The sequence below is a fragment of the Kogia breviceps genome, chromosome 3, assembly GCF_026419965.1.
Source record: "Kogia breviceps isolate mKogBre1 chromosome 3, mKogBre1 haplotype 1, whole genome shotgun sequence".
NCBI lineage: Eukaryota > Metazoa > Chordata > Mammalia > Artiodactyla > Physeteridae > Kogia > Kogia breviceps.
The window spans coordinates 92,652,405-92,679,415 of NC_081312.1; the positions used below are offsets into that span (position 1 = coordinate 92,652,405).

The 27,011-nt window shown below is 40.6% G+C and overlaps 1 protein-coding gene across 4 annotated transcripts in view; it reads left to right on the plus strand.

The window, feature by feature from the left end:
• GALK2 (galactokinase 2) overlaps window positions 1-27,011 on the plus strand; it is a 167,948-nt gene that overhangs the window by 95,721 nt on the left and 45,216 nt on the right. For all 4 annotated transcript variants that reach the window (XM_067029221.1, XM_067029220.1, XM_059057907.2 and 1 more), the window contains 3 exons: window positions 3,702-3,800; window positions 5,283-5,435; window positions 14,897-15,107. In XM_067029221.1, the coding sequence (XP_066885322.1) occupies window positions 3,702-3,800; window positions 5,283-5,435; window positions 14,897-15,107 (463 nt within the window). The remainder of the gene's footprint in view (window positions 1-3,701; window positions 3,801-5,282; window positions 5,436-14,896; window positions 15,108-27,011) is intronic.

Below are 27,011 nucleotides of genomic sequence, written 5' to 3' on the forward strand. Positions count from 1 at the left end.
CAGATTAATTAAACCTGTTTTTACATTTGGCTTGGGATTTAGCTACTTACATGTATAAATCAGATGATTCCTTATTCATTCTGTAAAAATAATAAAATTTAAAATTGTATACTTCTTTAGAGTTTGTAGGATGTTTTTATCTAATTCACTGGATCATCACAATAATCCCATAGCCAGGGAGGTAGGTATTTTTCTCCATATTATGGATGGGAGGTAATATAGCCTGGTGATTAAGAGTATGGGCTCTGGGGTTGGACAAGTGGAGTTTGAATTTCAGCTTTAGTAATTACTAGCCTAGTCTCAGCTAATAAACCCACTCAGTTTCCTTGTCTGTAAAATGAGGAGGAGATACCTATCTTATAGGGTCATTGTGAGAAATAAATGATTAATTCATACAAAGCAATTGGAACAGTACCTGGCATATAGTAAGTAGTCAATAAATTCTAACTGTGAAAACTATTATTGTTACTAACAGTATATGAAGAAATGGAAACTCAGAAAAGTTAAGCAATCTATCTAAGGTCACCTAGCTAGTTGGCAGGAGGATTGGGACTTTAATCAAGATTTGGAAGCTTCTGGTACTAGTTTCTTTCCTCTATATTTACCACTGAATTCCTCATGCATTCCGGGGGACTGTAAAATGAGTCATCCTTTCTTTCATCTTTCAACTTTCTTATCTTCCTTTTCTTTTTGTTTCCTCCATTTAAAATTCATGGTTATTGTCTGTCCAGTAATGAGATCCACATGTCAGAATTCAGCATGAGAGGTATCAGCAAAGTATAGGGATTTCTGCAGCCCTGCAGATGGACTCTCCTTGACACTGAGATGCTAGGGACTCCTGGGGTCCCTCTGAATTTCGTGGAGATAGGTAGTCTGGAAAAATTAACATATTTCTGTTAAAGTATACAGTTGTTGCCACACATTCAGAGGCTTTTAAAAACAATAAGCATATACTTCTCGATGCCTTAGTTTCTTTCCTCTTAAGAGGGAGAATACTTAAATTTTGGTGATCTCATTTGTCATTTCACATCCCTCTGAGGTAGTGAAAAAAATAGGCTATGTTATCTGGTTATATTATTTGGCGGTGGGTAGGGGAGTAATAAAAGTCCAGTGTGAAAAGAACACAAACTTTGGAGTCAGGCAGATGAGGATCAAATCCTGGCTTCTCCACTGTTTATGTCTCCAAGTCCCATTTTCCTCATCTGTATGATAAGGATAAGCAGAGAGTTGTTTGGAGGCCTAAAGGAGAGATAATGCCAGGTACTTAGCATGTAAGTGTGACTGTTACTGCTGTTGTGGGGAGGTGACTTTTCACACTGGCCACTGTCACAGTTATGTAGGGACCCAGGTCTCCTCATTCCTCATGAATTGTGCATGGACTTCTTCTCCTGGGTATATTGTTTCTTTACATTTTAAAATCCAAGTGTTTTGACCTTTTGGTTACTAATTTATTTTTAATGTGCCTATTATGGAAGGTTGCTAGTTCTGGTGTGTTCATTAGGCCACGCACAATGCCCATTACGTCAAAATACCAAGCTTACCTCGTGTCATGAGGCAAAATTAATGTTAGTGAATCCAACAAGGAATATGACACTTACAAGATCTATCAAATGATGTCTGGGCAGCTATTCTCAGAAAGTGAAAGCAGCGGGTGTTTATTGAGTATTTACTATGTGCTCGGCATTGTGTGAGGTAGGGAACACAAAAGAAACACCTATTTTGTCTGTTTCTCACAGGACTGACAATTTTCTGGGGTAAATAGATGTGATTGAAACCCGACACTATTAAAGAGCAATAATGAACACTGTGTGATTCAGTCTTATTAGTTAAGTGGGCTCTGGTCTGGGCACTGCATGGGCTCTCATAGACTGATGGATAAACACACAAGGAAGGCCACGCTTAAATCATGGTTTGGTAAATGAGCATAGAGTTATATACAGGGAGCATAGACGAGGGATTATGTGGAGTGTGTGTGCCTTTGGGTGGTGGTGAGGTCTCCAAGGGAGAGGTGACACTTGGGTTAATCCTAATGACGCGTGGAGGATGCTGGAGGGAGGAGTAGTGAGTGAGGAGGACAGGAAATCACAGTTTTAAAGGCACTGAGAGAGCCTGGGGGTGACGAGGAACAGCATTTTTCCAGTGGTCTGAGCCTAGGGTTTACAGGGTTAGTGGTGGGAGAGCAGGATGGAGGTGTGAGCAAGGGATAAGTTATTAGAGCTGTTGTGTACCACAGTGAGAAGTATGATCGTCAAAGCATTGGCAACCAAGCAAGCAAGAGATGATTATATCAGTGCTTCAGAATGATCGCTCTAGGGGGATCTTCCAGTAAAACAGGTAAGAAATAAAGGCTTGAATCAAGTCTTAGAAGAAAAAAAAAAAGAATGAATGAATGAATAGTAGGATAAGTGGATGATACTGTTAGTGTTGTGAGGGTTTAGAGAAGCAGGATGCCATAGTGGGAACAGTATTTGAGGAAGACTGTGATGGAGGAAAATTTGAGTGGACTTGCCCATAGTAGGTGGCCAATAAGCCGGATAGTGAATGGCAATATAGGATATATATGAGAGAAGACAGGAAGTAATACCAGGTTACATAAATGTGTGAGATGGTCATGGAGACAAATATAATTGGAAAAGAGTGGTAGATAATATGATTCCATGTGTAAATTAGTTGCACATTTTGGAAAGCTTTGAAATGCCAGGTTGAGGAATTTGAACTTATTTCTAGGAAATAAGAAGCCATAGAAGGAATAGGAAGCCATAGAAGATTCTTAAATAGATATTTTGACATTTTCAGTTTGGATTAGAAATGTGTTAATGTATTGGGCCTCTTCATGTTGATTGGAGGAAGGTGTGTCTGATGAGATGACACTAGTTCTGATTCTTACATTTAATGGAAAAGCCACAGAGGCAGCATTACTTTTGGACTGGAAAATAAGGCTGTGGGGAGACTGTGGAGTAGTCCACTGTTGGGAGACAAAGAAAGCTGAGGCAGAAATGAATCAGTGCCCATGTGAGATTTTTGGTGATGCCAGTCTAGAGAGGGATGGAGCAAATAGAAAGATGGGAGAAACTGCTTGCCCTGTGAAGTCTTTTAGGGATAGCAAATACAGTCGGCCCTCCTTATATTTTCAGGTTCTGCATCTGCAGATTCAACCAACCATGGATCAAAAATATTCCAAAAAGTCCAGAAAGTTCCAAAAAGCAAAACTTGAATTTGCTGCACACTGGCAACTGTTTACGCGGCATTCACATTGTATTTACAACTATTTACATAGTATTTACATTGTATTAAGTATTATAAGTAATCTAGAGATTATCTGAAGTATATGAGATGATGTGCATAGGTTATGTGCAAGTACTTTGCCATATTATATAAGGAACTTGAGCATCCTCAGATTTTGGTATCCCGTGGGGTCCTGGAATGAATCTCCTCTTGGTACTGAGGGACGAGACTGTACACAACATGCACAGTCAATATCTCATTCCAACTCATAGCAGACATTAATTGATCTTTGTATGTTTTCCTATTGAGCTTAATGGTAGTATTGGAGTTCTTGTTAACCCAATGCTGCAGGCAGCTACTATCAGTTGATCAGAGCTGCACTGGAATTCAAACCCATATGTCATGTCTGGAGTAGGAAATGAACGAGCAGTAGATTATGATATACTCACAGTGCAAATCAATTTTTACTTTTCCAGGTGGAACTTGCAGAAATCTGCACCAAGAGTGAGCATTACATTGGCACCGAAGGAGGAGGGATGGACCAGTCCATATCATTTCTTGCAGAAGAAGGAACTGTAGGTGGCATTGAGCTATTTGGAAATATCCACCAGGGAATGTTCGCCCAGAGAGGAAGGCCTTGAGATCCCCAGAGTGCTTTTTTTTTCTGGGCAGTTTATTCTCTTAGGCTCTATTGTAGGATGGTATTTCTCAACTGCTTTGTAATTCAAGGCTATCACCAGTTCACTGGTTCTGTTTCATGTTGATCACCTCTCCCTTAAGCTTCCAGAATCATACCTCAGGTGTCTAGGTGTTTTTTTTCCCCTCCCTCTAATTCATTGTTAGTATGCGATTTCTCAACTCCCTAGTTATTGGGACCTCTTTTCCCGCTCTTGTCCCAAATCATTTCATCTCATGGCATTTTCATAATCTCCTGTTGGTTTTAAACCCAAATGTTAGTTCTCTTACCACATATATTCACTAGTCCTCTTTTTTGTAATGTACTCCATGGTATCATTTTTCTCTGTCAACATTTTTGGGGCTTTAGTGGTAGGGAAAAGAATGCTGACAGGAAGCCAGGAATGAATTCCTTAGCCAATACCACTTCCCCTTGGTTATCAACTCCCATAGACAGCAGAGGTTTTCATAGTTGCCATAAACTGACCATTTCCAAAATAGAAAGAGACATTTCTTTAAAATCTTTTCTTAGTTTTCCATCAGATTCCTACAGGCTTGGCTATTTTCCAAGAATACATGGATTTCTTCTTATTAAGAGTACTTGTTGTTGATTCCCCTAAGCCAAAGACAGGAGGCATGAGGAAATTTGGTTTAATGCTAAGAAAATACTCTGGGTCTTTTGAATGAGACCTGCCAAGCAGACATGATGGCAAGAGTTCTGTTGTTAACATAAGTTAGCTGTAGAGTCTGAACAAAGTCCAAATTCTTTGGGCTTGCAAAAAGTACTTCATGATCTGACCCCTGCTTTACCTGCCCTCTGCTCAGTTCTGTCCTCTCACCATGCCTCCTCCCTCAAACACTAAGCTCCAGCTAAATTGCAATACCCAAGACTCTATTAAGACCTCATAGTATTTTTTACCTGTGAACTTGCTTATACTCTTCCCTCTTCTTGACATCCTATTTGGGTAAAGAAACCCTCTGTCTGTCCTACTTTTGCTCATCTTTTAAGTTTCAGTTTAGATTTCCCTTTTTTTCAGAGGTGCCTACACTAGGCTATATCTGATCAGGTGCTACAACTGTTGTTTCTATATAGTGCCCTGTGCTTTGCTACCCTTGTAACACAACCTGGCAGTGTATTTGACTACTTGACTGCCTTTCCTACTAAATTGTAATCTCTATGAGGGCAGGGACAGTGTCTGTCTTGTTCACTCTTGTATCTCTAGTGCCTAGTACAGTGCCTGGAAGTCAGTAAATAATATTTGAATGAATAAATGAATGCATTTTGGGGAAAAATTTTTACAAAGATAAATAAATGCATAAATGGTTAAACATTTTTTGAATTCTAATACATTATATCTCACCTGTCATTTTTTTCTCAATAGGCCAAGTTGATAGAATTTAGTCCTCTGAGGGCAACTGATGTGAAACTCCCAAGTGGAGCAGTGTTTGTGATTGCCAACAGTTGTGTGGAAATGAATAAAGCAGCAACTTCTCATTTCAATATCAGGGTGATGGAGTGTCGGCTGGCTGCAAAGGTATGAACTTGGCAAACTAGTGAAACTTGAAGTAGGCTTTCTCTTGTTCTTTTTCTCTTTATCCCCTATTATTTTGTCTCTTTCCTTAAAATTTAGGGCAACATTCTGACTGCAGCAATGTTCTAACTGAAGTTTTTTAGTACAGAGAAATTTGATTTCAAACTCAGGAGATAAATAAATGTATAGGAGTGCCTTGCAACCTCTAGCTATTTGGAAACTATGTGAACTTCACAGTTGAGTCTTCCAGGGTGGCAATGGGGAGAAGAGGACAGCTCAACTTATATCTGTGTAGTACAGGCAATGGGCTAGGTTTACGGGTGGAGAAAGATAGTTGGAGGTGACTGATGGGAGGTGACCATAACTAATCTTGTTTCTTCGACAAAAGTGATGATAGCCTCAACCCTCAGTCCTGTCGCATGCACCATTGACCATCACTGTTCCCTCTGAAAATACAGGCTTGGTATCTACTAGGGAAATGCACACCAGAAGGGAGTCTTGGCAGTTCTCTGTTCCACAGCTTAAAAGACACTTGCTAGTCAAGCCTTAAATCTACTTAGGAAGTATTCACTGAATACCTGTTGTACACTTAGCATGAAGATATACAAAAGGATACAGGACATAAGAATAGAGAGAGTAGGGAGTAAAGCTTAGGGGGATTTGAAATAGGAAATGGTTAGTATTTGATCAGGTGGTCTGTAAACAGGTGCTCTAAAAAATGGCACAGAAATTAAATGTTACGTAAGATCTAGAATGGCACATGTTATGAATTAAAAGTTGGAGAGAATTGAGGCTGGGAGCTGGGGAGTAGAATCTTGGTCAGGAGCTCTACCATGCTTTCTCCCAGTCATCCTTCAAATAGCAGATAGAATGATGGTTTACAAATTTAAATCTGATCAGGTAGTTCCCCTGCTTAACACCTTTCAAAAGCTTTCCATTTCATTGGAATACAGTCGAAAGTCCTTATCACTTCCTGGAGAGAACTGCAAGATCCGATGTGTACCTCACCCTCTTCCTCTCTTAGCATCCCTCAGTCCCATTACACTCTAGCCATGATATGCTCACTCTCATCGCAGGGGCTTTATACATGCCCAGAACGCTCTCGCCCCAGCCCTCTATGAAGTCTCAGCCTAAGTGTCCCTCAGGAAAGCCTTCCTTGACTTCCTTACTCCCAGACTAAGGTGGGTTTCTCTTTGTATTTCATAGCACTTGCGCCTCTCAGGTATGATACTTATACAGTTGTTTGATGTCTGTCTCTTCTTTCTGACTTGAGTTTACCTGAGGGCCAAGACTGTCCGACTTGTTAACTCTTATATCCCTGAGGCCTGGTATAGGGCTTAGGCTGAAGTAGGCACAGGGTAAACGTGTGTTGAATAAATGAATAACTATTCCCTGGGTTACCTGCCCTGTCATATTTATTTTGCTCAATTTCACAACTTTTTACAAGTGCGTAGGGTGTGCCCAGCACTGGACTAGCTACCATGGAGCTGTGTAAGGTGTAGTTATCCCTTGGGCTGACATACCACTTTGCCCCTGACTCCCATCCCCTGAGGTTGTGAAGTTGGGAATGGATGAGCCAGAAAATAAAAGTGTTTTTTTTTTTTTCTGGAAAATTTTAGTGTTAAACATTTCTTTAAATCATGATTTAAGTGTTTTAAATATGCAATTTACTTATTCAGATAATTTCTAAAAATTCTGTGAAAAATGTTTCAATATTAAATTCTTCTGATCAGTGCATATATGAGAAGAAGTAGTGCAGTAAACTTTTCAATGTCAAAGGCTTCAGTGAATTTTTTTCCCTCTTAAGGCAAACTTCTTCTTTCAGGAGATGGAAGAAATTAGTGTCTTATTTGTTTAAGGGCTTATTCTTGTTGACTTTTTATTTTGAGGTATATGAGTAAGTGCTGCCTTCCTGAGGAGACCTCAAACATACACAACATTGTTTTCAGAGTTTTATCACGAAATTAGATATCATCTATGAGACCCATAGGTGAGCCAAAACAAGTATGAGATGTGTGAAATGGGTTCAGATTGCAACGACGCTTTTCCAAAGATGCAAGAAGAAAACGAGAAATAAAATTGTGGTGCTGAAGCTCTGTAGTGAAAGTTGTCAGGATGGGAGAGGGAGGTGTCTTTTGGGAGTTAACTAGAAAAAGGGCTTCTCTTTCTGGAGCAGTAGCTGAAAACCTTAATCTGCTGCAGAACCTTTTGTTCTTGAGGCTGTCTTCTGAGTTTAACTGTGTAACTCCATGTGCATTTTAGAGGTACTTTGGTCAGTGAAACTGACTTTTTGCCACACACTCCTCCCAATTGATGTAGATAAAACACATTATTTTAAGTACTCTGAATTTTTCTCTCTTTTGAAATATGGAAGAAAGAAAATGGAAAGTCTTTATCAAGATGCAGAATGTTTTCTAAATCATGTTGCTACAAATCATGAGAATCCAAGGTTATATACAAAAGGGAAATAAAGATAAAACTGCTAGTATAGGCTCTGCAGATAGATCTTGATGCCAAGAATATGCTCTTGCCTAGGGAATATAGGCTGGAATTCTGCTAAGCTTATTTTAATTACAGTATGGTGCCATTCTTCCGTTTTCAGCAACGTGTGAATGAGTATAATTTTTGTTTGGAAATGGTCTCATTAAATCAGGAAATAAACTCTCATGTAAAAAAGTAAAGAACCTTGTCTTAATCTGAATAAACTTGCAGCTTTCAGACAATAAAAATGAAGTGTTAGTGGAGAAATGACAGATCAGGATAGTTTTGAAAATGATTCTGATTAAGTAGAGCTCCACATGGCAAAATTGTAATAAATAACACTTATTTTTCCTCTCCTCCTATTTCCCCAAGGTACCTTTTTGAAAAATGAGTACCTTTTGTATCTACTTAGCACAGGGAAGTACACTAAACCAATGAAGATGATTTTTCTTTGTTTTGCTTTAATGTTGATAATTTCTTCTGTTCTTAAGTCTCCTTTCTCTCCCTCTTCCTCTCTTCCTTCCTGCTCCTCTCTTTCTAACAGCTTACTCAGACTAATTAATGCAGATTCATTAAAAGTCAGAGTCTTGCAGAGGCATTTGAACTAAAATTTAAAACATTTCAAGGCAAACACAATAGAGATTTATAATTATTATTTGCGTAAATGATTCTTTTTTTGAATTTTATTTTATTTATTGTTTTCTACAGCAGGTTCTTATTAGTTATCCATTTTATACATATTAGTGTATATATGTCAATCCCAGTCTCCCAGTTCATCACACCACCAAATGATTCTTTTAAGTGAAGCACATTTTTATGTTCTTAAATTAACAAAGTAGTCAGAAATCCTTAATGAGCACAAAATTTTTCATATTTTATACATATTCAGTGGCTTAAACTTTTCCAGAATTGGGGGACTTCCCTAGTGGTACAGTGGTTAGGAATCTGCCTGCCAATGAAGGAGAGAGGTTTGGAGCCCTGGTCTAGGAGGATCCCAGATGCCATGGAGCAACCAACCCCATGCACCACAACTACTGAGCCTGTGCTCTGGAGCCTGCGAGCCACAACTACTGAGCCCACGTGCCACAACTACTGAAGCCCGCACACCTAGAGCCCGTGCTCCGCAACAAGAGAAGCCACCACAATGAGAAGTCCGTGCACCACAACGAAGAGTAGCCCCCACTCGCCACAACTAGAGAAAGCCTGTGCACAACAACGAAGACCCAATGCAGCCAAAAATAAACAAATTAAAAAAAACAACAAACTTTTCCAGAATTGCCTTATGTCTATAAAAAAGAGTATCCCTTAATTATATTGAGGGATAAGATGTGTGATGCTGATAATAAGTATTATGGAAAGTCAAAAAGGGAAGGGAAATTATGCTGTTGCATTTTGCATACCCTGAGCTCCTTGTGGCAACATGTGAAGCAATGAAGGAGAGGGTTTCATGTGGTCCTTTGATGCTTCAAGGAAAATTTACAGTGTGATTTTTTTACAGAGCGCGTCTGGTCGGCGGCCATCACTCATCCAGCTTTTTCTTTTTTTTTTTTTTAGCTCCTGCCACTTAGTGGTCAATATGGAGCTTTTTCTTTGTCTGGTGAGGAGAAGTGGGTTCTCAGGGCTTCTGCAGTTTTCTTGAATTTGAGTGGAGAAAAACCAAACACCCAGGAATGTAGCCAATTTCACTCAGCCTATTGATTTAGTTGAGCTCACTCTGCCAGGATGCTGGTGTGGAGTATCCCAGGACGGTGAGTCCTGGCTGCAGGGCACAGCACGCACACACTGGGGAATAGTGGAACCAGGTGTAGCAGGACCTTGAGTGCTGTGCTGAGGATCACCCAGGCTTGGTCCTGGAAGTGCAAATGTTAGCAAGGTATTCTAGAAAATATTAAGCTGGCAGCAGGAACTTTTGTTTGGTTGAAGAGAAGTGGGTCTTAAAGTGTCAGTGGGGATGGGATAACAAGAGAGGGATACGAAAGAAGCTCTGACAGGACCTAGTAAAGGGTCAGGTATAAGGCTCTCTGTGATTGGGTTTCTGTCTTCCTTTTGGCTTAAATGCCATTATGTTGAGGAATGACTACCCTCCCCACTTCCATTATGTTAAATGCCCTTTTATATGCTCTTGCCACGTCCTGTATTTTTCCATGATAGTAGTTTATCACAAATGGAGTAAGTTCTTCACTATATAATTATTAATTGATGCCTGTCTCCTCGGGTTGACTCTGAGTTCCATGCAGTCAGGAGCCGTGAGTGCTTCATACACTGCAGTGAACACGCATGGCATGCAGACATGCGCAGGTGAAGGCTAAGTGTTGAGTCGAAAAGGGCTGTAGTTTTAAGCTGAAATGATGGGTGGAAAGCATAGTGCTGCCAGTCATAGATATGGGGAAGGTAGGATGGAAGGTGATATGAAAGTGGGAGGTGATGATACTTCCCCATGGAATTTTCTTATAAGTGGTTAGAAATTTGAGGTTGGAATGTTTCTCTTGGTTTGGACAATAGTCTTTCAACTATTTTGAGTTAATAGTTTAAACCGAGGACTGAGTTCAGTTTGCTGAGGGAGAGAACGTGGTAAGAGAAGAGCAGAAGTCCGGGGGTTACATTTGGGAGATGGCTTCAGTCATAATGAAAGGAGAAAACTGAGTCATGGGTGGAAATGTAAGGACCAGAGAGGTGAGAGGGAAACCGGGAAAATTCAGGGCTACACAGGCCAGTACAACAGGGAATCTGAAGAAGCTAGGTAGTGAAGAGTGCCAGCAGCCACTGATTCATTAAGGAATTAGAGGACTGAGAGAAATACCGTGGCTTTAGAAGTGGTTCTGGAGATAAGAAGGACTTTGGGAGGCAATATTCAATAGTTAGAGTGGCCACTGAGGGCCCAGAAGCGGTGACTATGGGTCACTGATTCTAGTTGTTGGACAGTAAAAGAGAAGGAGGAATTAAGAGCAGTAGCTTTAGGAATAAGAATTTTATGACAGGAAACACCTGTATACGTTTGAAGGCATAGGAAAAGTGTCATGTGGGAAAGAGCTAGCTAGAGAGGCATTATCTTATTTAATCTTCAGTGTATCTTGTGCGGTAGCCATTAGGTGTACCATTTTACAAGCTGGGAATTTCCAGCCAAGGTAGGCTGTGACTTGTTTTAAGTTAAGTGCAGGAGTCCAGGTCTACCTTTAGCCCTGCTCTTTCCATTGTGCCCCTTATGAGTTAGGTGTTCATGAAATCCGGAGCACCGTGCTTGGGGATGCCTTAGAAAAAGACAGGCTGTGCTGAGGGTGCAGTGAGGATTGTAGTAGAGTCATTCTGCACAGTTGTGCAGATTTCTTCAGATTTATCCTGTGGACTGCAAACTAATATGGAGAACGTGGAGAGTGGGGATGACCAACACTGGGGAAGGTCAACATTGTCAATGTGTTCATGATGGTTATGAGTGGAACGTGGGCACGGAAGTCACTGTAGAATGGCTCCATGAAGTTGGAGGAGGGGGAGGGGGAGATAAGCAAAAAAAAAAAAAAAAAATCCACAATAAAAACAGTTATGTATGATCCCATCTATGTCAAACTATATATGTGTACATATGTAAGAAGTATGCATAAAAAACGTATCATAGGATATCAGATGGGAGATTGGTGGTTATCTTATTGGGATGATTACAGGTGATTTAGTTTATACTTTGTAATTTTTTTAAACTTCAAATTGTTACGTGTTTCTTCAAATTTAAAAAATAAGCATGGGTGGTTTATAGAACCCAAACCAACAACAACACAGCTGCTTTTGTTGTGTGGAAAACAACTTGTCAGAGAAGGGATTTGAAATTTTATCCTTTGCTGACCTGGTGAGGAGAAAGACTTGACACTTTTCCGTTGACTTGTTAATACTGCAAAATGCAATGAGAACGTCAGAGAGAGGTGGGTTCTGACAGACAGGCTCCTGAGTTAGAGCCCATATCTTAGCACTCTCCTACCACACCCTCTTAATAGAAGCCCCAGAGACCCTCTCAGGCTGAGGATGTCTTCTAGCTGCAGGAGAACGCTGAGTTTGCACGTGAGACAGCCTGGAAGTCTGGGGAGCTAACACCCTTGGAATCAGCCCTCAATCAATGGTTGATGACAGTTAGCGGGTAAATATCTGAGCTTTCTTGTCTATGCGTAGGACACATCCGAGGTTTATACGTACAGGTCCCAGAGGGTCCAGCAGGCCCCGCTTCACCTCTCACATCACTGCACTTCATCTTGGCTTCTCTTCCTGTCTCATTTTCCACTCCTCTACCAGCACTTCTCTGTATCACCCTCTCCCCCTAAATTCTTGTCTCAGGGCCTGCTTCAGAGAGAAACCAACCTAAGACAGGGTCCTAGCACTATTTACCTCTTTCCATGACTGTGGACAAAATTTTTGTTGCCTGCTTTCTTGTCCACAGAACACCAGCCAGGCTCAGGAACCTTCCAGGAATGGAATTGGAAATAAACACCTAATGTTTGTAGTGGTGAAAAGAAAATGGTAGATATTGACAAAGAACTCCTTTCTCTTATATCCCCACCCTGCTGCTGAGTGCGGAAGTTGTCACAAAATGACCCATAGCCCTGACTCCTAGCCCTGCTTCACAAATGTGAAGTAGGGCCAGGCGACAGGGCTGTGAGTGGCAAATTCCCTCATGAAGTTCTGTCTTGGGCAACAGATCTTACCCACCCACTTCCCTCATCTGCAAGTCATCTTTCTGTTTCCTGGGCCAAATTTTAAAGGGCTTAAGAAGTTTTCCGATTTTACTGCTACAATGTAGTGCACTACTTAGCGACTGATGGCTGTGCAGCTGTCGCTGAGGGCATGTGGTAGGTTTCATTCTTAATTGAAATACACACCCAATTGGCCGTGTGGACCCTCCAGCTGAGAGCTAAGCGGGCCGAACAGCAAACTGGGATATTGCTAGAGTGAATGTTAGTGCCTCTGTTTGCGGAACAAAAGTGCATTGGGAGGCTGCCTTTGAAAACAGCTTTGTAGGCAGCAGGCAACCCTCGAAGACTTTCTTCCCACACAGTCCTGGGCCAGTTTCCTGGGATCAGGTGCCTGAGGCAAAGTGACTTGTTCACATGAAGTCAGGGTTGGGAGCCTGGAGACGGTGTTTACTGCAAGGTTCTTAGGAAGAGCCCATTCTCATCACTTGGGGGTCATTCTTTGATTTTTTTCCCATTTCCTTTTATTTTAGAAGGAACCCATCTTTCAAAGTGTTTTAAATCACTGGAACATTCACTTCTAACACAAAACTTAGTTTGTATTTAGAAACGATTTCTAAAACTTTAGTGGTGATTTGAGCTAAAATGAGTCTTGTGACATCGATATCAAGCATAGCCCATTGAGAATGTGGCCTTGGGGAAGCAAGAAAGTGGTACAGGACACGGGTTAAATTTCCAACTCTGTCCTTACTAGCTAGGTGACTTTGGGCAAGTCACTCTCATCTCTTAAATAGGGTAATAATACCTATCTCACAGAGCTGTCAAAGCTGAAAAGAAATAAAAAGCACATTTAAATCATACAGCACTATACAAGTGTGAATTATTTCTGTTAACTTCATTGTTTACCTCAGTTGGATTTGGATCTGTGTTTCGAGGAAGTGTAATTCTAGGAGATCATCCACTTCAGCTCTTTTTCTGTATAAAATAAATATATTGTTTGTTTTTCTTTTGTTTTATGTATGTCTATAAGTTTTCTGAAATTATTTTTGGAATACACTGGAATAGAGACCATGAATGAATGAGTTGAATGAATGAATGAGTTAGTCTATGGAGGTGTCAATCTAGCACTGCTAATAAACATTAAATGTGCTAAGCAAACAAAGTCAGAAGAAAGGTCGTAGCTGTATCCTTGCTTTAAAAATGGCACCATGTTCTGTGAAATAACTGAACAGAAAAATGTAATTCTATTGTCTTTTTCACCAGTTCTGCCTTAAAATCATTAACTCCTTTCAAACGTATGAGCCAGAGTTTTAAAAAGAGGATTAATGAATATAAGAACTACTGTTATTAACATTCTTCAGAAGTGAGTGGCCCTAACCAAGTACAATGGTCTTTTGGTAAATCTGCTTCCTGTCAAAAAGAAAGAAAATCAAATCATCAGCATAATAGAAGAGTAAATCAGAGGCACATTTCCCCTTCTTTTGTTTGCTCCTTTTTGCCATTTGTGCTGTCTGTGCCTGCGGTCCTCACACCTGGGGAATGAATTTTGTAGACCTCAGGGTGAGAGATACCTTCACTGTTTTGATTGTCACCTCCGAAGGGTGGTTTGGGGAAAATGAGGGACACACATTCTGGAGTGTGGTTCCCATTAGTGGACCCAGTTACAAAGGTTTGGTTTATATCTCTACCCGCTGCAGTAGATTGAGGGGGTGCCTCAGGATGCAACTGGAAGCCAAACTCTTTTCTTGAGGGTGGAGAAACATACAGCTCTACTACCACCAATGACCTATTGCAGTGGTGTTTCGTAAGGTCACCAATGAGGTTTTCATTTACAATCTGGGACTTGACTCCAAACGCCCAGATACTTAAATTTATTAGCCATTTCAAAGAGGCATGTTGTAAACAGGAAGTGCTCAAATTAAATCGGGCATGCAGTGCCCACCTCAGGACCCAGATCATGTGAGATTTGAATAGTTTTCTGTAGACTTTATAGAGAGTGGTGTATTGGAGATTAACTGAATAGGGACAAAAGGACAAAATTATTCAAAGAAATAGCCCTGAGGGAAAGTGGTGACAGGCAAAAAAAATCAGTGGAGGATTAGTTTTTTTAGGAAAAATACTCAACTAGCCTGTGAGTGTCACACAAGCATGTTTAATTTCAAACATCTGAACCGAGCGTGCATTTTCAAGCAATGGTGGGAATTGTGGATAGGTTGAATGGAAACAAAAAAGCTTAAAGTTGAATCTGGCTCATTAATATAGTGCATATCAACATCTGAAATGAAAACTGACCATTATCTTGGTTTGAACTTGCAGCTCCTGGCTAAACACAAATGCTTGCCATGGGAGGAAGTGTTGCGGCTGGAGGAGGTGCAGGCCAAGCTGGGGGTCAGTCTGGAAGAAATGTTGTTGATCACAGAAGATGCCCTTCACTCTGAACCCTATAGCCCTGAGGAGATCTGCAGGTGTCTGGGAATTAGCCTGCAGGAACTCAAGACCCAAATCCTGAGTCCAAACACGCAAGACGGTGAGTCTGCTGGAGAAAATAAGGGCATGGGTTGTTTCCCCACTCACAGATGGAAAGTTTCCAATGTCCCCATGGATTACAGTGATTTTGAAGCATGCTTGAGGGAATTTGGAGAACATGTGTGTTTCTGTAAACTTAATTATCTAGATTCTTGGCTTCATTAAATTCATTCATTCATTTATTAACAAACATTTCCTGGCTTGCTATATGCCAGATTTTCTGGCGAGGCAAAGGTGAATAATACATACTTCCTGTCCTCAAGAAGTTCGTAATTCACCATTGTAATTCTCCCTCTCTGGCCTATGCCAACCACAGAATTACAGTGGGTATGGTAAATTCACTGGCAGCATCATGCACTTTTCCAAATGTGAGCCCAACTCAGTTTAGGGGTCAAACACCAAAGTGATGATCTAATAATATTTAAAATGTACATTTATAGTTTATTTTGCTGTTTAAAACTTTTTTTTCTGGTGGGAAGCATCTTGTAGCACCTAGGACAAGTTATGTTACCTTCTTCAGTGAATTTCAACAACAAAGTATTCCTCACTAGAATTAAATCAGGATATTATACTAACCTCTCTGGATCTGAGTGTCCGTGAGCAGCATATATGATCCTTGTCATGCAGTTGGTGTACTTTGTTTCTAGTTTTGTGATTGCCCGTTTCGAAGATAATGGATAATAGGACGTGGACTTCATAGTGTTATGGAACGAATCGATCCTGCTGTTTGCTGCTTACAAAATCAATTATGTACTCACAGATGCTGGTAGGAAGGAAAGGTGCCTTTAATCAGAATGCCTGCAATCTGGGGAAATGGTGGACTCGGCGTCCCTCAAAAACCATCTCCCAAGATTCTGCTAGGCCACGAAATCTTTTAAAGGGAAACAGAAAATAATCCCAGTTAATCATTGAGATAGGGGGTCAGAGTTGTTGCCATCCCTCACTGCGTGCAGGCTAGTGTGCAGGCTTGTTGACTCTTCCTGATCTGCCTCTAGATGTTATCTTGCTCACCCAGTTTGATCAGGAGATTACGGAAGGGGAAGCTAGGGAAGAGATCTGGTCATCTGTTAATTACTTATCCTTCATTTCTACCTTGATCAACAGGAAGGAACCAACAAGTTAGGCAGGGTTTTGTGTGATTAAAAGATTTGAAAGGTGTACTTGGGCCAGAGATGAGTAGAGAGCATGGGCCTGCCTGGTTTAAGAGTTAGTTACAATATAACTTTGCTAAAGTGACAAGAACAGGGGCTTCCTGCTGAGGGTGGTTTCCTGCAAAGAGCTGCTTACATAACCCCACTTATCAGAACATCATTCTATTTCTATGGGATTAGGGGTGAAGGTCTGTCTTCTGTACCTTCTTCATGCTGACATAGGGTGCTGTATTCTCAGAGTGGAAGGTGTGATCATGGGTCTATAGCATCTCTTTGCTGACAATTTTAGTTGTCTGCTTACATATGCAGGCAGAGCAAACCACAATTATTTTGATGCCCACAAAGATATAGATTATTATGAGCAATAGTGTTAATCCCATTCTCTTGAGGCCAGTTCTTAGAATTGTGCTAGCCATAGACTCAGTACTGCTCAAGTTGCAGTAGCTTATGTCATGGCTACAGCTGATCACCATGCAGTTAGCTGTCTTCTCTGGTGACAGTTATAGTACCTGTGAAACAACTCAGGAATGTACATCAGACACTGAGTCTCTGACTATATTGTCCTAGTCATTAACTTCTTGGTTTTGTAATGGTGGGGAGGAGGGTACTGCAGGGTTCTGCTCAGTTCCAATAGGATGTCAAAATATTGTGAAATATAAAGCAAATGGTTCTTTTTTTCAGATTAATGTTATTTTTTTTATTGGAGTATACTTGATTTACAATGTTGTGTTAGTTTCTGCTGTACAGCAAAGTGAATCAGCCATACATATACATATATCCACTCTCTTCTAGACTCCATTCCCATATAGGTCATTACAGAGCACTGAGTAGAGTTCCCTGGGCTATACAGTAGGTTCTCATTAGTTATCTTTTATGTATAATAGTGTATATATGTCAATTCAAATGGTTCTTTTGTAGGGTGGGGTTTATGTCACTGAGGTGAAGTGAAAAAAAAAAGGAATTTACAATTCAATAAGCTCCTCTTTTTCTCATCCTTTTTTTTTTCATACTTACTTTTCTGATTATTATACTACTTACATAAAAAGATCTAGGTTAGAGCAGTGCTCATGACTGCTGTGGAACAACATTCTGGAACACCAAGAAGTCTTCACTGCTTAGGGTTGAAACTTGTGGCCCACTTAAGTGTGGAAGTGTTTTCTGTTTGCCTACTGTTTCCAGTATTAGTGTATTTATACTGATAACATGAGAAACCTCAGATGGAGGCCAGGTAAGGGTTGGAGATACAGGCTAGAGCCTGGGAGTGACTTCTCTTCTTAGAAGTAAAGGTTATCTATTTGTGAGACTTCATTGCTGGGGGCAGAGGCATCTGGCTAAGATCCAATAGTCTCTTAAGGTAGAGTTCAGGGGTGGGAGCTTAGCACAAAGATCAGGGCCCCATGTCCATCCCACTGACTTCAGTTCTGAAGCTGGTTTTTGAGTGCCTAGAGTGGATTTGCCTGCCAAGTAAAGTCTTAAAGGCTGCAACTGCTGAGGGCTTTAGGATAAGATAAGGGAAAAACTTTTCCTTGAGGGCAGAGAGAAGGTTTTGGTTTCCAACATCATTAGATCCAATTTAATTTGATGAACATTTATTGAATTTCTAGATGAACAAACTGGCTTAGGGTCCTAATCAGACTTACCACCTGTTTTTGTCAAATAGCCTCTTGCTGGAATACAGCCATATATGGGCTATGGCTACTTTTGCACTGCAACAGCAGAGTTGAGTAGTTGTGACAGAGTCTAAATAGCTCACAAAACCTAAAATATTTGCTGTCTGGTCCTTGGCAGAGAAAGTTTGCTGACACCATTCCAGAAAGGCAGTAGACCAAAGGATAGCCATACCACCTGGATTAAGATCTTAAGATTTCCGGCTTCTTTACTTACTACATTTGGGACTAGATTTGCAAATTCTTAACCTTTCTGTTATCTTAGTTTTACCATGAAATAGGTATAATAGGAAGAAGTACTTAAAGAAGTAGTCAGTGTAATGTGCTAGGAACAATGCTTGGTAATGTAGGTGTTTTTAAATGTCAGCTACTTCTGTTATTTCTCTTCCCTCTCCTTCCCCTCCTCTAGGCCTTTAGGCTGAGCATTGGGAACACAGAGATAAACACAACAGGGTTTGATACTCAAGGAGTTTACAAAGTAGTAGTGGAAACAGATAAAGAAAAAAACTGATCCAGCATAAAGTAATGAGTGCAGTGAGGGAGGTGTTCTTGGGTCTAGGAAGATCAGAAAAGAAAGAAGTCAGAGCCAGTTTTACTAAGGAGACAGCAACCAGACAAAAGTTGAATAAATAGAAATTTCCTAGGTAGACAGGCAGTCGGAAAGACTCCCAAGCAGACAAAACAGCAGGTATCGAGGCAGGGAGGAGTAAGAGAGGATGTCCAGAGAACTACAGATAGTTGAGTGTTTCTTGAAAACAATGTACATAGTGGTGAGTGATATATCAGGTTGAGTTTGTAGATAGGCCCAGATCACCAACACCTTGTTAAATACTGCGTGTAAGTGTTTTAATAAAATGTTTATTGAGTGACGAACTTGGATAGGTCTTTGGATAGGGAGAGCTTCCAGGGGAATAGTCTTTATTTTTTGACTTAAGACATCATCCAGTTTCTTTAATTCAGCAAATATATGTGTTAACTTCACTGGGCTGGGTATTATGCTGGATGCTGGGATACAGATAAGCAGGACATGATCTCTACCTTATAGTGACCTAGTGTCTAACTGGGGAGAGTGCCACAGAACAGTCACAGTAAATAATACCCACTGTTAATAACAGTATTTATCAGGAGTCCTGAGAGTATGGAGGAGAGAGTGACTACATGCCTAGAGAATGTGCCTTGAATTAAAGCTGGATCTGAAAAGAAAGTTATGGCCTTCCCAGGCTGAGAGAGGTGACCGACCATTCGTCGACCATTCATACTCTTTCCAGGCAAAGAGTAGAGCCTGGAAGACAGAAACATGAGATGTGGGGTATTTGAAAACATGTGTCAAGAGGCATTGTGTGCAGTATGAGTTGGATGCCAAAAATACTGGCTAAAGGGATGCCAGTTCTACTCTCCATTGCAGAAATGCCTGAAATGGGGATTGTTGGTGGATATCTCAATGAATAGATTCTCAAGACTATAAAGGAGAGTTCAGTTGGAATTGATGATTGCCTGTGTCTAGAAAGGAAGGGAAGGAGGGAGGAGAGAAATGGAAGAAGAAAAGGAATAGAAGATAAGGAAGGCTGATGTATGGATGCTGGGAAAGTTAGGGAATGTAGTATGGGAAATGATTTTGGACGCAAGATGATGAGTTTCTGGTGATATGGTAAGGCATCTAAATAAAGATATAGAGCAAATAAAGACCCAAACTATATAATTAGATTTTGGAATTTTTGGTTAAGAGGCAAAGAAACCTTAATAGATATTGAAAATATTCACTGTCAAATGATCTTCTTAAAGCAGTCTTTTCTTGGTGTTACTTTTTAGTTCAGAAACCTTTAGAGGCCCATCATTACCTCATTGCCTAAACTCTTTAACGTGGATATTAAATTTCTCCTCAATTTGGCCTTAACTCTGTTCTGTCCTGTCTCCTGTTTGAGCCCATACATGCCCATTTGGACAATGTCCTGGCTTAACCATTCCACTCACTAATTGACTCTTGGTCTTCCTTCTGGACCTTTAATCCTAAACATCACTGCCCTTTCCTCTTTTCTGAAACAGTTCCTACCTATCGTATAAACTCAATATAATTCTTATCTGTATCCTTCTCTGTCTGAAGCCTGTTCTTTCTCCGTATCCCTGTTCCTTTTTCTCTGCATCTGCCTGTCTCCCCCACCCTCCACCCCTCTTTTGAATAAGCATTTCTGGGAATAAGTTAATTTCTCAGAAAACCTTGGAAAACACAAAGGATAATTTGCTAATCATAGGATATACATTGCTATTTATGTATACATTTAAGTTTTGTCCTGCTAAAGAATAATGATTTCATTGTTTTTGTAAAAATGATGAATACTTAATCTTACCTCTTTATCTAAAATAACTTTCCTACTGGCCCACTTACATGACTTTCTATAATTTACTTAGGTTTATTGAGTGCAAACAAAACCTATGTTGATAGAATGAATCCATTTTGTAATTCTACCATCCTCAAAGGATTCCCCCTTTTGGTTTCATAATAAGTAAGTTTAAAAAAAACTATGAACGTAAATCAGTCTGTGGGATTCTAGAGTCTCCTTGATTAATGTCACTTGATTTACTCTCTGAATCCAGCCATCTAACCTCAGCCAAATTTCCTGCTGAATTCTCTTGGCACACAGCTTAACTTTAGAAATCAAAATCCATTTATATCTTTGCCTTGTTCCTTCTGAGTTTGTGCTTTGGTTGGTGTAAGACCTTAAATGAATGCTTCTATTACCCCTTTAGAAAATATGATTCTTATTGAATGTGGCACTGTCCTTAGACTGTGGGAGTGGAGGGACAGATGACGTGTGCCCCCAGCAGGGGACTCTGGAGAGTGCCACCACCCCTTTATTCCAGATGCTTATATTTTAACATGCTTAGTTTTGACTTGGACTGATTTTCCCATCATGGAAATCCACGCCTTTCTCAAAGGGATATGAAATCCAATGTTCTCTTTCTGCCAAAATTCCTTTGTTTCTTTACCTGGATATGAGTGTGAGTTGGGAGATGCTGACCTTGAGGTGAGAGTACAAGGAGAGATGTTTACAGTCAAACTGTGGCTTGCAGCCTCTGCTAAACTAGCCAGCGTTCCAAAGGCCCATGTTATTTTCTTTTTCCAAATTTCTAATAATTAGATTTAGAAATCCTTAGAGACCATTAAAGTTAAACACACATACACACACAAAACAAAATTCTCAAATCCTTTAGACATTGTTTAGAATGGCTATAATCCATCACTAAGGACTGGTAGGGAAAAATTTAAGTATTATTGGTTAGGAAAAAATTTAAGGATTATTTGTCAGGCCTTGCTCACAGATAGGAATTATCTAAGGGTGTGGCATAATGTTTGGGTTTCAAGAAGCTTGGGGCCAGGCTGATTTGGGAAGGGTGTTTCCTAAGGTGTGACCCCAGAGGAAAAGGTGAAGCTGTGGTCAGAGCCAGGAGAGTGGGAGCATGTATCTACCATGGGAGCGAAGTCAAGGACACACACTGGAGGTTAAACAGAGGAGTCCATGAGGGAGTAAATGGAAACTGAGGTAGAGAATGGGTCAGGTGGTGTGGGTGCTGGTTTAAGAAAGGGAGAATTTACTGGGGCATTCCTTTCGGGACTGCTCAGCCTGTGCTCTGGGTTGGGTGGCCCTGCTGCTTAGATGCATTCTGCTGGGATGGACACGAATCTCCTTGCTTGGATTACCAACTTTGCCTATGACCATATGCTGACAGAGTGCTGTCCAGTTGCTGACTAATTTGTTTGGATCTTGTGATTTCCAAAGTCACAAGCGATAATCATGGCTTTTGAGCAAGTGTGAGGCACTGGCATAGACTGCTCTTTAGGAAGACATACAGAGTAAAAAAAAAAAAATTAAAAAAACATTTATTTCATTTATGGTTTATACATTACTCTTTACCTGCATTATCTGATTTGAATCTCACAATAACCCTGGGGCAAATGGTTATCCTCATTTCACAGATGAGGAAACTGAGGTCATAGAGTTACATGTAGTTAGAAAACTAGAGAGGTAGTAAGTGCTGTAGCCAGATCCCAAATCCCAGTCTTTTGATTTAATCCAACACTCTTGCTGCCAGTACTTTTTATCTCAGTATATTAATCAGCTGGCTTTAGCAATCCTGTACCAAGTAAGGAAGGTAATATAAAGTTTTGATTTTTCTTGGCTATGGTTTTCTCTTGAAACTAAAGAGAGGTGATGAAGATAGGTTACCTTGTGGTTAAAGAGTTTCCTTTTGGCTATTTCCCATTCTGGTGCTTTTGCCTTAGAAGATGTAAAGCCGAGTGGCATCCAGTAGCTTGCTTAATCTAAGGAGCAAACTCAACTTTGGCTAGGATGTGCATGAGCTCTTCCGTTACAGAAGAGCCATGAGAAGTGCTGTGGAATTTTCTCATTTGATGAAAGTGTAGTCCTCATGGATTATCTCAGTTAAGTCTAAGAAGAGTAGTTTATTTTTTATCTAATGGAGAAGTATAAAGGTACTTGGAGTCAGTAATTTCAATTTCCAGTTGTGTTCTCAATATCAAGGAAATTGATTTAAAAATAGCTCGTAAGATATCAGGTACTAAATTCTATGATTTCAACACATTCAATTGTTGTTCTTATAAGAATTTTGAAGAAAACTTTTATGTAAAGAGCCTAGAAGAAACTCCAAAGGACCTTTCTAGAGTTTACAGATACTGGTTGAGCAGAAATCCTTAAAACCTGTGTGATGGACTCCTAATAATGCCAAATAAAAATGAGTCCTGGGCTTCCCTGGTGGCGCGGTGGTTGGGGGTCCGCCTGCCGATGCAGGGCACACGGGTTCGTGCCCCAGTCTTGGAAGATCCCACGTGCTGCGGAGCGGCTGGGCCCTAAGCCTGCGTTTCCGGAGCCTGTGCTCCTCAACCGGGAGGGGCGGTGACGGTGAGAGGCCCGCGCACCGCAAACAACAACAACAACAGAAGAGTCCTTTAGTTTTGTCTTTTGTTTTCATTTTTACAAGGTAATAGATTCTTATGAAACAAAGTATAAAAGAATAAGTCAAATAACTATTTTTGTTATGCACAAAAGATATGCTTTAGTTGTTTTGGAAGACAAGTATGGGGAAAATTTGCTTTCACTTAGGTCTTTTTCCTTTCCCCCTCTGCCTAGTCTCTCCTTTTTGCTCCTCAACAGCTCCTGGCTGTTGACTTCTCAGCTGTCTGCCCACAGAGGGCAAGATCATGCCAGGAGTAAAGCTTCTTTAGTTTCTAGGAAGAAATGGGCTGAACTGTTATCCCAAATTACTTGGGGATGAGGCTTCCTTCCTGGGTTTTCCTCTTCCTCTTTCAGATGTGTGCATTATATACCCCTATTCACTGGTTCACCTTGCCTCTTCAGATATTTAAGGAACTGAAAATGCAATGCAAACATACTCTATTAAGTATGATTTTAAAAACATGGCATCTTAAAAACCCAACTTCTGTAGGGACAGTAGAACAGTACCAGTGTGTAGGAATCACGTACACAGCTGTGATATGTGCTGTGTACTGGTTGGTGCCTGAGCCACTGACGGGATAGGCCAGAGCTCAGAATCTCCCTTTTATCCCACAGAGCCTGGTTTCTGGCTCCTGAGGCCATTCTGGAGCCACAAAAGCCAGAGAATTCTGGAATTTTCATTCACTTGTGTGAGAGTTTTAAAAGAGCTAAAATGAAACAAATTCTGCAGCTACATTTTGAAGACAAGTTGACCCCTGCAGTAGTCTTCTTTTTTTTTTTTTTTTTCCTTGTTTTTGTTTTTTTTTTTTTTTGCGGTACGCGGGCCTCTCACTGCTGCAGCCTCTCCCGTTGCGGAGCACGGGCTCCGGACGCGCAGGCTCAGCAGCCACGGCTCACGGGCCCAGCTGCTTCGCGGCACGTGGGATCTTCCCGGACCGGGGCACGAACCGGCGTCCCCTCCATCAGCAGGCGGACGCTCAACCACTGCGCCACCGGGGAAGCTCCCGGGGAAGCTCCCGGGGAAGCCCCCTGGGAAGCCCCCTGCAGTAGTCTTAAATACACTTGGTCATCTTAGACTGAGGCAGGCCCAGAATGAACCAATGAGCTTGATTGCCTCTTCATACTCTGTACCTTCAAACCCTTGAGTTCCTCAAGTTTCTTGAGTTAATGTGATTTGGGTAGGGCCAGCAGTAGAAGATGTGGTAGAGAGTTAGACCCACGAGACTAAACATTTTCCTCTGTGAAACACTCTGATCATCCTTCCCAAAGAAGAAAATTTTCCTCCCTCTAGGAAGGTCATCCTTGTGTATTGACCACCAGCTTCACGGAGACTGTGCATGCTTCAGGAAAGGAGGAAGGGGACATCTACTCTCCTAATAACAGCAACCCATAGACTCTGGTGACCTACAGCTATGAAAGCAAGCTGGAAACAGCTCTTGTAGCATCACATGAAATTCACATACAATAGTTGCCATAATGGCATTTCCCAGAAATAAATCCTGAAAGAGTCACAGCAGCTAAATGTGAGTCATCATCCTCCAGCAGCATTTGTATCCTTGAAAAAGCATCCTTGTTTTGTGCATTTCTGTATTCCTGTGGTACCTAGCAAATGTTTGCTAAATGAATAAATGTGTTAAATTAATTTTCTTCTATTCATATGGAGAAGTAATGGGTAGGAGGCCAATTCAAGAAGGTACTCAAAGTCCAGCTAGAGAGTGGTTATATCTAGCCTTTAAGAAAGCCTCTTCATGTACATTAATGATATTATTAACAATAACTAACATTGAACACTTAACTATGTGACAAGCACTATTCTAAGTACTTTTAAAACATTTGCTAAACTTGTTTGTTAATATGGTCCTCATGTTCCTCACGTTCAGAGTACCTACATGAAATAGTTCTTTCCAAGGCTGTAAACTGTGTCATAAGCACATTCGGACACACACATTTCAATACTGATGCATTCCCAGCTCCTTCTCCCCTCTCTCCCCAACTCTCCTCATCTGTTCACACTGTTGAGATGTGATAGTCAAACTTCCTCTAGTGAATAAGGAATTTTTTGGTAGGTGTTGTTTTTGTTTGTTTGAAATTCTGTTTAAAAGACAAAAGCAAATGCATTTGGCCATTACAATCCTAATTAGGTTTGTGTTCACTGACATAACTGTTAATACTGATGAATATTCCTTTTTTGTTCTGTAAGCAGAAAATGTTACCAAGGTTTTCCAGCCAGCAGAACATTCTATCTTGCATCTCAGTGCTTTTGACAGTGGTCTTTTAATTCACATATGGGCTTTTCCTTAAAACATTTCAAATCTATGTAAGTGAAATATAGCACAGGTTACATAGATTTAATTTAGAGGAACCTAAAGGATAAGGACTAGCGTCGGATGGTTTTGATGCTAGGAACATCCCATAAGGTAGGTTCCAATATTTTGCTACTTTACAGATGAGGAAGCCAAGGCACAGAACAATTAAGTAACTTGCCCAAGCTCACGCAGCTAAAAGTAGCAGAGTTGGGATTCAAACCCATGTAGTCTAACCCCAGAGACCTCCCGCTACAGTCTTAACTATTAATGTGACATGAGGCTGTCAGTCAGGGTTCTATCAGAGAAAGGGATTTGTTATATAGATTTGACCACATGTAATTGTGAAAGCTGTTTGAACAGTCTCCATAAGGCTATATCTTTGCATCTGGTGCTGAAGCCTGAAGCCAGTAGGAAAGACAGGCAGGAAGTGATGATGGATGTGAAGTGGGGGAGAGCAAGGACAAGCCAGAGCCCGTGAAGGTGGACTGGAACCAGGGTCAGACTCTCACCACCTCCAGGTCTCCCACTTTGATGATACCGGTGTCCTACAGCAGAAGCCAAACATGTACCTGGTCCAAGAGTAGGAGAAGCTGAAGGAAGGGCCAGTGGGGCCTGGAGGTGCCATGGACCTGGCTGCTGCTCCATGCCAGCAGATGTGGGATACCAGTGAAAACCAGTTTACTTTCTCATATAAAAATATGAAGTTGACATTTCTTTCCAGACATCTGGGATGACAGATATTGTTCCTGACCAAATTCCAAATTATTTTCACTTAATAATTAGACCTACGGTGACATGCTTTGAAGTTGCACATTTCTCTCATACTGGCATTTTATCTGCGCTTTTTCTGGTGAAAGCCTTCTTAGTCCTGGTGGTTTATCATCGTCTTCCCTGTCTTGTGGCGTTCACTCAGTCTCTTTTCAGGAAGCTGTCATTCTAGAATCTTAGGGCATGGTCCAGGAATACATCTCCTGCTGTTCGATATTAGTTATTTACTTCCTATCCTTTGTTATTTTTCAGAGTACCTAGCTTCAGGTGGAAGAAAGTTTCCTAATAAGAACTTCTAAATTAGAAACTGTGTACCTCTTCCTACTCATGTAAATTTGTTCTCAATTTGTTTCCATGCAAGTCAGCAGAGGTGAGTTACTATCCATGTATCTAGTGATTTTTGCAGATTATTGCCAAATATCAATTGTAATGCCAACAAAAATTATTATCCATTGTATCTGCATAGACATTCACAGTTTTTTAAATTGAAGTATAGTTGCTGTAAAATATTGTATATTACAGGTGTATAGCATAGTGATTCACAATTTTTAAAGGTTATACTCCATTTATAGTTATTATAAAATATTGGCTATATTTCTCATGTAGTACAATATACCCTTGTAGCTTATTTTATACCTAATAGTTTGTACCTCTTACTCCCCCATCTCTATGTTGCCCCTCCTCTTTTCCCTCTCCCCACTGGTAACCATTAGTTCTCTATAGCTGTGAGTTTGCTTTCTGTTGTTGTTGTTAAATCTACTAGTTTGTTGTATTTTTTAGATTCTACATATGATATCATACAGTATTTGTCTTTCTCTGTCTGACTTATTTCGCTTAGTATAATGCCCTCCAACTCCATCCATGTTGCTGCAAATGGCAAAATTTCGTTCTTTTTTATGGCTTTGTAGTATTCCATTGTGTGTGTGTGTGTGTGTGTGTGTGTGTGTGTGTGTGTGTGTGTGTGTGTGTGTGTATTCTCACATCTTCTTTATCCATTCATCTGTTGATGGACACTTGGGTTGCTTCCATATCTTGGCAATTGT